General features: G+C 38.1%; 1 protein-coding gene across 10 annotated transcripts in view; it reads left to right on the plus strand.

The window, feature by feature from the left end:
• Window positions 1-13171, plus strand: part of DCDC1 (doublecortin domain containing 1) — a 414877-nt gene that overhangs the window by 224069 nt on the left and 177637 nt on the right. For all 10 annotated transcript variants that reach the window (XR_007774648.1, XR_007774649.1, XM_050954983.1 and 7 more), the window contains 2 exons: window positions 5778-5896; window positions 8758-8818. Coding sequence is in view for 8 of the 10 variants with exons in the window: in XM_050954983.1 (XP_050810940.1) it covers window positions 5778-5896; window positions 8758-8818 (180 nt within the window). In the remaining 2 variants the exon portion in view is untranslated. The remainder of the gene's footprint in view (window positions 1-5777; window positions 5897-8757; window positions 8819-13171) is intronic.

A 13171-nucleotide genomic window follows, 5' to 3' on the forward strand; every position in this document is an offset into this window, starting at 1 on the left:
CCAATGTATTTGAATAATCCATGTTATAGTGCAAAAAACCAACTACAGTAGAACCTCAGAGTTATGAACACCAGAGTTCTGAACTGATCAGTCAACCACACTCCTCATCTGGAACCAGAAGGACATAGTCAGGCAGCAGCAGAAACAAAAAAAAAAAAAAAATCACACAGTACAATACTGTGTTAAATGTAAACTACTAAAAAAAGGGGAAACAGCATTTGTCTTCGTAGTAATGTTTCAAAGCTGTATTATGTCAATGTTCAGTTGTAAATTTTTGAAAGAACAGCCATAATGTTTTGTTCAGGTACGAATATTTCAGAGTAATGAACAACCTCCATTCCCAAGATGTTCATAATTCTGAGGTTCTACTGTAAGCTAGTAAGTAAAATTAGAAAACAACACTGTGAACTTCCCACAGTTCCCATAAAAGTAGTAAAGTACTAAAAATCAGTGTATACAACATGTTGGACTCTTATTTTTTTTCTCATTGCATGGCAGATTTAGTTACAAAACTCACATTAATTTTTAGGCAACTTCTACACTAGACGCTATTGGCAGCAGCATAATGTGAAGGTACATAGTGCAGTGAAAAGCCTGCGGCGTCCACACTGCAGTGTGTAGCTATGTGTGTTAGAGAGAGGCTCTGGCAGAGAGGAGACAGTGGAGAAGAGCTTCAGCAACTGCCCACTGCTGGAGCCTTTCACTGTAGCAAGGAAAGGCTTTGGCAGAGAAAGTCAGTGAGTAAAGTCTGAGCCTCCCCTTTGCCTTTCTCCACTGTCGGAGGCTTTCCTTGTGGTGGGGAACGGATTCAGCAGCAGGGGGCTGGCAGAGCCTTTCCCCACTGCTTCCTCCCTTCTAGAGCCTTTCCTGCTGGGAGGGGGGGTGAGGGGAGTGTCTTTCCCAGCAGAGGGGGAAGGCCCCATCAGCAGGATACTACATAGCTAAATTAGCAGTGCAGACAGCAAGGCATAGCTTGGAGGAGTAGAGAGTGTGTAGGGTATGTACTCACATATATAATCATACCTTTCAAGCATGTGCTCTAGTCACCTAAGCTGTGCCTCACTGGCTCCTTTAAGGTATTTCTACACTGCATGCTTCTTTTGGCGGCATGTAGTGTACACTCCCACATAGCCCTCTACCAGGTGTAACTAGCACTGTAGCTGGTGAAGAGAAGAAGGGACTGTTAGTGCTACTGCTGCGCCCCATTCTCCCTATAACCTTGAACCAGGTGGTTAGGACACTCAGCTGGGATGTGGGAGACCCAGATTAGAATCCCCATCCTGAAACAAACCCAAAACTAACTTTTTCAGTTCACCAAAAATTCCATAATATTTCACATTTGGTTTGAACTGAACCAATTTTTTATTTTTTTTTATTTTTTCAAAACTGCCACCAGACTGAAAAATCAATTATACCTCTGTTCTCTCAGATACCAGCAGAGGGAGCATGCCAAGGACAAGAAGAGGCATGCCTAGAATGGACTGTGCTTTGGCTATACTTGGTTGATGGGCAGCTTTAGGGGTTTGTTGAGCCCTACACAAGAACAGGAACTAAATCATGGAAAACTGGACCCCACTGTTTTCTCACTCTTGAATGTGTGTTCCCTCATCCTTGCTGAAAAACACAACACTAATATGGGACCAAACTGTTTGCTAATCTTTGCAAAGTTGAACTATAGGAGAGCTGAGAGCTTCCATTGCCCAGCTGTACTTTAGCCAATACACTCTTTCCAAACTTTAAGGAGTTTATAAATGCACTAAATTATATGTATTTGTCATAGTTATAGTCGCACAGCTGCAGGTGTCCCAGAAATTACATAATTATTTTAAAGAATAGAGACTAAAATCAGAATTTTATTGTCTAATATTATCAATTTTGTGATGTGCTTTATTTGTACCATATTATATACCAAAAATTATTGCATCCTTGCACAGGCCCCATTCACATGCCAGAGGGCCTACTGTAGTTCTGAATTATGGTTGCAAATTTTGGTTGGACGTATTCCTGGATATTTCATCTCAGGATATCATCTTTAATGGAAGATCAATCTTTAATTCCAGGAGACTCCAGGACAATTCTGGAGGGTGGCAACCCTATTCTGAATACTAATTGCTTCCATCAGATCATTTTGTTGTAGAACTTCACCTCCTGATGAATGTAACCAGTCACAGAATGCCAAACCAGCCCTATCAAGTTTCAAGTCAAATGATCTGCAACAAGACAGCCATTGCTCACTTGTCAAGCAGAAGCATATTGCTAACACTGTGGGCAATTGTACGCTACGTGTACTGTACTTATTTTCCTAAAAGGCATAGCTGTAGTGTAAGTGGCACATCACTCAGGGGAGGGAGCACATCCATTTTACTGTTTCAGCCTGGAATAGCACCATATAAACAGGATTCTTTGGGTGTCTGTTTCTGATAGGAGATATAGAATGAGGTTAAAAGCAAATATCTCATTCTATAACAGTTTACATTTTTATATGAGATATGTATGTATGTATACATATCAGGGATGGCCAAACTTACTGAGCTACAAACAACAAGCTTCAGAAGTTCAAGAGCTAGGACATGCCTGTTGAGGCTCAGGGCTTCAGCCCTATGGGACAGGGTGTCTCAGGACTTCAGCCCCATGGGAAGCACCTGCCAGGGTTCAGGGCTTCAGCCCCATGGGAGGCATCTGCTGGGGCTCAGGGCTTCAGCCCTGTAGGAGGAGGGAGGGGGTCTTGGGGCTTTAGCCCACATCTGCTGAAGCCCTGAGCCTTGGAAGGTGCGCCCCATACGATTGAAACCCTGAGAACCTTTCCCTACTGGGCAGAAGAAGTCCTTAGCCCCAACACTCAGCTGCAGTGCAGAAGCCCTGAGCTCCTCCCACCCCCAGTCTGGTAGGCAGAGAAGGGGGAGGCACTCCACAAGCTGCACTTTAACTGTAAAAGATGTGCTTGCGGCTCGTGAGTTGTGGTTTGGCCACCCCTGAGTTAGATGTAGATAAATGAGCAATGGTATTTAACTAATAAATATGGCTTGTGAGAAGTGATTCAGGTTTTATTTTTTATTGCTTCACTTAAAGTGGTAAAATTTCCTGGTTCATCCATCTAACACTAAACATCCAAGGCCCCATTTCTGCAATGAGCTGTATATTGACACATCCCTCTGCCCACTTGGGGTCCCATTGAAGTCAATAGGGCTTCATGTGAGGAGCACGTCTCTGCGCATACAGAACTCATGGCAAGATAAAAGTCCAAATATGTAATTATTATTCACACTTTCCCCAGTGGACTATGGAACAATGATCCAAAGCAAGTTTGAGACATATGGAATCAAGAGAGATTGCTCTTTAATAAACAATTCAGATAATTATTTGACAGGCTTTTGAAATGATCTTAGCTGATTTTTTCCTTTCTTTTTTATTGATGCGGTATGAAAGAAACAAATACTGAAGTCCTCTGATTTTTTTTTCATTGGGCAGGATAAAATGAACACATTTTAATAGACTCTGTGTTACTTTATGAGCATTTTTTTAATATATACAATATTAAATACAATATCTTACATTTATTATATCATACCTAGATATGTGAGATGCAATAAAGTGCCCCACCCCATTATTTCAACTATCTGATCTGCTTTATAATATTTGATGTCAGTGTCTGGTTGCTTTTGCATTATAAGAGTACTAATTTGGGGGAGTTTGTGTAATCTAAATGCTTTCTTTGCCCTCCTGCAAGTCAGAAATGTGTCTTGTTTGTCTCTCCTAATTTTGCAAGTCTTGGATCCATAATGTTTACTAAACCTGTTTGGTCGTCGTCTTCTCTCATAACTGTTTTATTGAGCTATAAAAAGCAAAATCTATACATGCAGCATGTAACTCCCAAAGATACTTAAACCCCAAAGGTTCAGAGGTTTAATGAAGATATGCACGTAAAAGTTTGAATCCTTTTTTGAATCTGACCCAAATTCCTTCTGTCTGGAAATCCCAAGAAACAGCCTTTCTTGTGAGATGTCCAGTGTTTCCTGGCTTTTCAGAAGTACTGCCATTTCAGCTTGTTGCCCTAGATGGCACTACAAAATGCAGTGGCCTGTGAAATTCCAAATAAACTAAGTTACCCAAACTTTAGCAAACCTCACAATATGCTTCAGTTGAAGTTTTGGATGAACATTTACTTCTGTGCTCAATTTAGCTGAACCATCCACAGTAACTTCGTGTTATGACATTTTATTATGGAGGTGTAAAGGTTAATTAGTGTGGATCTACCCATGACTATTATGGATTAGACAAATCACTAAAACATTTAGTTTGTTTTAAAAAAAGTCTTTGTAAAGTAAGTGCCATTGAAAAGTAAATATTTATCAATAGTTATTAACCTATAGTATCCTGCAGTTATGTTATGTCCTATATATAGGGAAATACTGCAGTGTCTCAGGTACCGTGGTGCAATAACCATTGATAGATTCTGGTATGGCAACTACTAGCTTAAAGTACTCTCTTAGCCTGTAGCATCCCAGGAGCCACTGAAATATTTAAGGTAAATAATACATATTTTTTAATATTTGTGTACCCTAGAGATATAGTCAGCTTTTCAAAATTCTACTTGCCTGCTAATCTGGAGTGCATAACTCCCAACGCCACCACCACTGTCATGATCACCAACATCATCCTGGTAAAGGGTGGGTGAACAGATTTTGCAGTCAACTAGATAAATTTTCATGACAGTTTTCCAAGACTGATAAAAATTATATCAGGTGATGATTTACATTTTAAACTGTCCTTATAAACTAACATTTTCATACTGATAAGTGTGTACCAATAATGGAGAGGAATTATTTATTATTGTAAAAGAGGATATAACTAGAAATAATTGAATGAAAATCAATGACTGTCAGGACAAACTCTTGACTGTGAGATCTATGAGGCTGGGGAATAGGCTCCCCAAAAAAGTCATGAGACATTACCCCCTCCCCCACCATGATTATTTGGGGCTTTTTAAGGAACACTGGACAAAGTGTTAGCAAATATTCTTTGGGGGTCAATCCTGCTCTGGCAGTGTGCTAGGCTACTTCATCCAATAAATCTTTCCCTATTTTCTATTCTATCTCCTTTGTCCTATTTTTCTCTCGCCACAATTGATAATGTATTAAAATATTGCCAACAAAATGTTTGGGAAAATCTTGTGAAAATACTTGTTATAATTTTAAATGCAATTTAAAGAAATGCCATAAAATATTGTTAAATGTTTCACTTCTAACAAAGCTTTCGTCATCTGGTTTGGGAGTAAGTGCGGACATTAGAACAACAACAACAAAAAAAAAACAGTTCAAACTAGTCTTTAAAGATGTTTAACCAGCACTGTTTCAGACTTGGAGTAAAACTTTAAATTGACTCAAAGACTATAGATTCGTTGCAATCTTTGCAGTTCACTGAACTTTTTTTCTGTGCATACATATTTCAAGTAAACTCTGTAGTTATAAGGATAGCAAGTGACACGTTATGGACCCTAAATTGTTGCACTGTGAAATATGCACAGAAAAAGGACACATGAAGATATCAGGGGTCTGTTCTATTTTGCACTGAACTGTAAAATGCCACCCTTGTTGTACAGAAGATCACTGGTTCTGAGCAGGGCTCATTGACTGCTAAGTTGTGGGTAGTGTTTCACTTTCTGCAACTGTTAATATCCTGGGTTATCCAGGCATAATGACCTCTCTATTTGTAACACATTGTTGAATTTTCTGGTTCTTTTAACTTATTCAAACCCTTTTTTCTCCATTCATTGGAAGGCTGGAATGATTCTGAGTCGAGCTATGGTACAGAGCTGTCTAGCTATTGGTCATCCAGTTAGAGTTGAGACAGATGATGGCACATCTCTGGAAGGATATAAGTTAACAGTACAGAAAAGGTACTGATAATATGTAGTTTGTGCCATATGTAGAATTATATGGGTAATTTAAATGTTATTGGGAAATGCTGCTATACTGTTTTATTTCAGTGTTCCTGAGTCATATATGTTAATCAATGTATTATTATATCTGATCTTTCATCTTCAAATTACTACGGGGATCAGAATTTCAATATAAACAGTCATCTAATTATTACTCATCTCTCTCTCTGGTTTGGACAGTTTAAGAATGTAGCCTCTTTGAAATATATAAGCTAAAAATAGAGTTGACGCTACAATATAGTGTTTGCTTTTCCCAGTCTGAATGCATTCTGATTTCTGCTAATCCTGCAAGATTATTGGGGTGGATCCTGCAGTCAATGGAGCTATGAAAATTTACACTAGCTAAGTTCTGTTAGTTGAGCACTGGAATATCGTCGTCCTCCTCTTCTCCTTCCCCACCAAACACGAAAAGTAAAGTTACTTGTTGTGTTACGTGCTAACAGTAACTCTTTCTTATCTTGGCCATCACCATGAGACTCTCTTTTCTTTAGGATCATCACATCATGTACATGCTTTTTCACTTTGTCCCTTATAACTATAAACTTGATTCAAAGTTCATTGAAATCAATGGAAAAGCATACAACAATGGAAGATACTGAATTTTGCTATCTGAAATGGAAACTCCAAAACATGAAGAAAAAGGAAGCAAAATTTAACAATGACATCTACTTCCTTAGCAAATGCAAGAAACAAAACAACATCCCAGAGGTCTCACTATCTATAATCCTCTGACCACTACATGCAACTCCAGATATGCTGAAGAGCTCTGCAGACAGATGTCAGAAACACAGTAATGGAAAAACATTCAGTTTAGACTGAATGTGTAGGTTGGGTTCACTTAGAGAAGTATAAGCAAAAGGCAAAACTACTTGCAACAGTATTTTTATTTTTATTTTTTTTTGCTATTCATTACAAACTCTCTCAGGGACTTGTTTGCAATTTTTTTGCTTGAAAATGAACTCCTTTCTAAGATACTAAATGCATGTGCCATTCCAGTGTCCTTGCTACTAGATAATCCATGGTGCAAGCCATGAGAATGGTTTTGTCAGGTATAGATTCAAATTCTCCTTCAAGAACTCCATAGTATACACAGTAGTGTACACGACTATGTTTTGGTGTTGGGCATTCACAACAAAAGTTTGTTTGCTTTATCCTTTTTTGATCTCCAATTTTTGTGTGTTCTGCATTTTACATACCAGATGTTTTACAAGCTGTATATTAGCATTATTAATTATATACTTAGGCATGGTTAAAAGAACACATTGTACCCACAGACTTTCCACACTGGAAAACATCAACAGGTATATACAAATGACAAAGGAACCACCTCAGTAACATGGTACAGTTCTAAAAATTCTTTCTCAAGAAGTAGCCCTGATTTATATGAGTATTCCCACTGAAGTCTATTTTTGTGCATAAGGACTACACATGCTTTAGCAAGCGGGCCTCAATTCTGAAAATTAAATAGTATGAAATATGGAATCTGACTTAGGTACACTGGGTAACATTCACATTTATTTAGAAGTAAACATTTCCAATATTGTTCTAGCAAGCCTAACCCTAGAAAGAAAGATCAAGGGAAAGTTTTTTAGTAGATTATATCTGTTAACCTGCTCCGCATGGGAGATCTTTTATTAATATTGTGTATTCCCAATGGCATAGTTCTCAGGGTCACTATGCCTTTTATGCCTATACTTCCCAGCAAAGGAACAATTGCATAAGATAGGGTGAATGTTTTACTAGACCATTGGGCACATTGATTTTTATATTCATGGATATGTAGATCAAATTGAAATAACCTAAAGGGGGCTGACGTGATGCCCCAGGAGTGTTACAGATGTCAAGATTGCTAGTAACTTTGAGTATGTTTCTACTCTGGGTGCACTCCCTGCAGAAAAATATCACAGGGTGTCATTGAGATCTGTCACTTGCTGACACTTAGGGGGAAAAACTCCTCTACCTACACTAGGTCATTCCCAAGACATGTCCCATATGAATAAGATTGTGCACTGAACCTAGTTTTGATTTATTTACATTTAAAGTAAATGTTACACAAGTCAGATGCACATGATCTTTTGCCTGCTGATATATCCTTAAGCAAATGTCCATGTATTGGAATGCTACGATGTCTTTTTTTCTTATATAGGACACTACCTCAGAAATGAATTTTTGTATACACCCTGAAACTAAAGGGCAGGAGCAACCTCTATTTAAAGATCTGATAAAATTGCACTGATTTAAGGAACTTCTTGTTTTGAAGTGTTAGATTGTTTAATATTGAAATGTTCATGATGTAAAAATCGTAAGATGATGTTAAGATTGAGAAAGATATAAAATCTAGGAAACTAAACCTTAAGGTCCATCCTCCTTCTTCAGCTTGTGCTATTGTGAAGTCCTTTCCCCCAGAAATAAGGCATCATGAGTTAAAATCCAGTGTCAGTTAGAATTTGGGCATTTTGGGGATTTCTCAGTATCACAACTTTTACCCTATTTAAGCATTTTTTAAAAATCTGATTTCTTATATGGTGTAGTCAAAAGAAATGCTGATGGATTATCTAAAACACAATAAGAAAACAGAAAAGGAAATAGGTTTTCAGTGTCACTGGCATTGTGTTTAATTTCTTGTTTTCAGAATAGCTTTTTGGTTTTTTAAAACATGTATCATGACTCATCAGGCAAAAGTGAAAAGGCATCTTTTATATGGGAAATCTCACTCTGGAAACTAAAAGTGTAAATGCCATTTGCTGTGTTAATTTTTTTTATTATTATTTAGTAAGAACTAAGCAGGTTTAACTCTTTGATTATCCTTTCCATTACAGAGACAAAAGCAGCATCTATCAACTCTGGGGGTTTGGAAATGATGGTTCTATCTATTGTAAGGTGCGTGCTTCATAAGTATGTTTGAAGGAAGATGAGGGTTTTTTAAAACTGGTTTACCCTCCTTTTCATACTTTCACATGAAACCTATCAATGTAGGAAAGTTATGTGTGTGTGGTGAGGAAAGCACCATCCTGCATTAATAATTTCAATGTTTTTGTTTTAAATTGCCTTCATGTTAATATTAGAACATTCTATAAACATATTTTTTCAGTTATTGGTGTCTTTTTTAAATTTGCTTTTGTCCTTTGATTTTTTAAATAATTTCCTTCATCATTATTTTACACACGTCTATTTTGATTTATAACTAGTATTTTATAAATAAAAATGCAACATTATTCTAAATTTAATTGATATAAGAAAATTCACTTGGCCAGAAATCAGTATTTGGAAGGAAGGCTAAAGCTAAAAATAATATATGGTGCGACTGCCATCTGAAATGAGGTGCATATTTCATTGCTTTTATATTCATTTGTTGAGAGAGGCTTGTACACATGTGGGGCTGGAACTTTAGCCCCTTAAGCCCAGGTCTTGCTGTGCCACTGACTAACAGAGTTTTTAATTTAAACATTCAAAGAGCTTTAAATGTAGTGATTTTGTACATGGAACAAAACTTTAGCTTTAGCAAACAATGAGATATTCTTTCATTAAAAAGAGATGTAGAAAGGCCTCTCCACATTTTGATTGGGAAAGAAGGGAACGCCTATTTATGGTATTTGTGTATTGTGAGGAATATTTAAAGGACAGTTCTCAAGTTAAATGATAGCGAGGCAGTTGTTTCAGTAAAACTCTGAGTCAATGGCAACATAGCATCTTTAAACAGTGGGGATGTGAGTCAGGGCATTGTTAAGCTTGCCAGGGAAGAGGGAATAGTGCTTTACAGCCAGGAGGGGATGTGAGGCTCAGAAGTGGCTGTAGAAGAGAGTGTGAGCCAGTGTGGTGACACTGACACTGAATCTCCTCCCCAGGGACCAGAATTGGTGGGGAGATCAAACATGGCAAGCCCAGTGGGAGAAACTCCCTTTTCCAGGACCAAGCAGAACAGCACCCACTCTACCTCCCTTTGAGGCAGCAAAATGCCAGGTTTGCTCAGGACCTGCTGTGGGTGTTGTCCTAGCTGCTCCTTTCTAGGGGGCCAGGAAGGAATTTTTACCTCACCACCAGATTGGCCAACGTTTTTATTTTTGCTTTTCCCACAGCGAGTTCAGGGAGGGCTTTGTTATGGTACACAGGGAAGACAGTTAGGCTATGATGTCACAACTCATTATATAAGTGTGGGGCGGCTGCCCAGTGCAGGGACTCCATAGGGAAGGGTTGCAACGACTGGATAAATGGCTTGGTAAAGGTCTTAGAACACCTTAAAAGAAGTGTTTGTTAAACAAGTGGAATGGGAAGGGGGGTATTCAGAGCTCTAATGGCTGGCAAAGCAGTGAGTCAACCCCCCTTTCTTATAGCCCACTATAACCCTTATTTGAGGGGGGAATGGTAAGGGACTCGCCCTGTCTCAGCCTCCCTGCACCAATCAGTGTCTCCTCCGAGAGACCCCTTTCCTGCCTGCATTCCAAGCCTCTCCCTGGGGAGAGAAGAGGTGGCCAAGCAGGGAAGGTCTGACTTTTGTTTCTGAATTTGCAGATGTGCCATTGAGCTGTGGAAGGCCTTGGGTGAAGGTCTCAGCAATGGGTTGGCTGGGGGCCCTGGGTGAAAAAGAGGAGGCTGACAGAAGGACCCCGGTAGTTAATGAATGATCATGGAGTTACCTGTACTATCCACTTTTATCTGCTGGTTAGTCCCAGACATCTAATAATAAAGTTGTGACCTGATTAAAACCATATCAGGTGTCTCCTGTCCTCCTTTCAGTATTGCCGGACAAAGCCCACTTCTTAAAAAATAAAATCAACCAACAAACTAAAACCGACTGCTTCAGGACTAAACTGAAGATGACATTAAAAATACCAACCAACTTACACTTGTGATTGCTCTTTTTGTAAATACAATGGACTGCTGGCTGTTGTTCTTACTCTCTAACAGTAAAGGAAACACCACTCTTCAAATACATTACTGGTGGAATAGGAGTATTTTTCTCTGAGTATATTTGCTGTCAAGAAGTTCCTTTTCAGTGACTGCAGTCACATCAAGTCTCTGAATGATAGTGTTAATGTTGGCAACATGAGTGCAACGGCCTTTAGTGCATAGTGTTGACAAAGAGACTCCTTTTATTTTGTATGGGTGAAGATGAGTGTCCTCACGCTGCAGCTTGAATGAATGAATTCTGACATATTTTAGGTCAGTTCATATATGTGGGTGTTAGGGATCCATGGACAGTAGTATTTGGTTAACATTCACTCTCTTCTCCCCTTCTTGCCCTTCCAACTCAAATAATTGGCTGTATACCACTAGTGGCTTAGATGGAGTGATGTCCAGTGCCTTTTGCAAAGATGAATTGAATTGTACTTTACCAGGACCTAAAAAGTTTCAGTGGCTCTTGAATGTACAGTGAATTTTCTGAAAATGTGCCCTGAAATGTTGGGAACATGTATAGTGTTAAAATCTGCTAACTTACAGAAAATAATAGAATACTCAGTCCAGCAGGAAATCAATAGGAGGCCTGTCAGTAGCATTGTCTGTCTGGGACCAGCCTTCCATTTTCCTCCCACTCTTATGGACATTCCATCGGAATGATTAGATACTACTGTTCACACAACATTGATGGACTGACAGAATGAAGCGACAGTAGAAGTGTTCTCTCTTTCTTTACCTGCTGAGTACAGCACTTCATTCTTTTTTGTTATGCATAGTGATTTTTCATGTGCTGGCTTTTTAAAACCCTTTGTGTACTCTCTATATAATATTGACTTCCAAAAATTCTACTACTTAACTGCTGACAAGTGACAACAGAACATTTCTGTTCAATTCTGGCCTGTACTTGACTCACTGAGAACTGGGTGCTAACAATTAGTAGTTCTAATCCCCAAATGGTGTATTTTTCTATATATTTCCCAGCACATTCACTTTATCTGTAGTGTCATGTTTTAAGTTGCAGCATGTGTCAGCCAACAAGAACTGACACAGTAAAATGACAATACAGTGTAATGATATGTGACACATTCATATTGAAAGGGAAACTCACTTCTTTGGAACTGATATCTGCTATTCATTGATTAATTATATTTGCAAATAATTTACAATCTATTGTTTATACTGCTTAAATATAATTGTCTTCTGTACTATGTAAGCTTTTATAGGCAATACTATAAAATGATCAAATGCTGTACTATAAAGTGCTTATTCCTAATCTGACACTGATATCTCTTTCCAGTCTCTTGACAATATCATTGCTGTAAAGTACAGTACAAGTTAACTTCTCAAACATCTTAGTGTTATGCATTGAGGATAAATTAACTTTTGGGTTTCTTCCCTGAATATTCTCTTCAGAACTGCAATTGTTGCCCTTACTCATAATGGGCCAGTTTCTATACTCTTCACTCCCATTTAAATCAATAGAAGCTTTACCTGAAAAATAACGTCAAGTCTGATCTCATTATAAACAAGGGTAGAAATCAGATTTCAGTTACTTCTAGAAATCAATAAATGCTAACTGTGCTCTTTAATAGCCATACTTTGTTATGGATTGTGCATTTATGCCTATCATTGGTATCATCATGAATATTGTGCACTTAAAGCAAATTGAATCCTAAAAGTGAAACACATTAAAGACTATGGGTAAAATTTTCAAAAGTGCTAAGTACCATTTTCAAAAGTGATTCATACACAATGGGACTTAGGCTCCTAAGTCACTTAAGCACTTTTGAAATGTTTGTGGGAGATCTAGTGTAGTGTATCAGATCTGAGTTAAAGACAGTGATAAACTGTGAATAAACAAGTGAGAGTGCTGCATCAAATTCTAGATACACAGCTAGCAAGACTCAATATTATTGACGGCAGAAAAACATCTAATCTGTTCCTCAGAAAATGAAAGCCACTTATTGTACTGCTTTTTCTGTTTGAGAAGTTTACTTTAAAATACAGTGAGTTCAGAAGAAAAAAATCCTCACAGATGAAGAAAGGTTGACTGTAAACTAATTGAAAACCAAGACACTACAACTGAGGCACAAAATATTGAACTTTATCATTAGATGCATCTGCTAAAATTGATAATATTATCAACAGCTATTGTGATGTTAACATTATCAAGTGATCTCAAAATATGTGGAACAAGAAAGTTCTCTCAGATCTGCATGGCAGCCCTGATGTTCTGTTTTCTGTTTGGGCTCAGAAATTTCATTGATATCCGTGGGTACAGAATTGGCATTGCAGAATATTGTTTAGAAAGGGTGCTAAAATACAATAGCAATAGGT

The sequence above is a fragment of the Gopherus flavomarginatus genome, chromosome 5 (genome assembly GCF_025201925.1).
Source record: "Gopherus flavomarginatus isolate rGopFla2 chromosome 5, rGopFla2.mat.asm, whole genome shotgun sequence".
Taxonomy (NCBI): domain Eukaryota; kingdom Metazoa; phylum Chordata; order Testudines; family Testudinidae; genus Gopherus; species Gopherus flavomarginatus.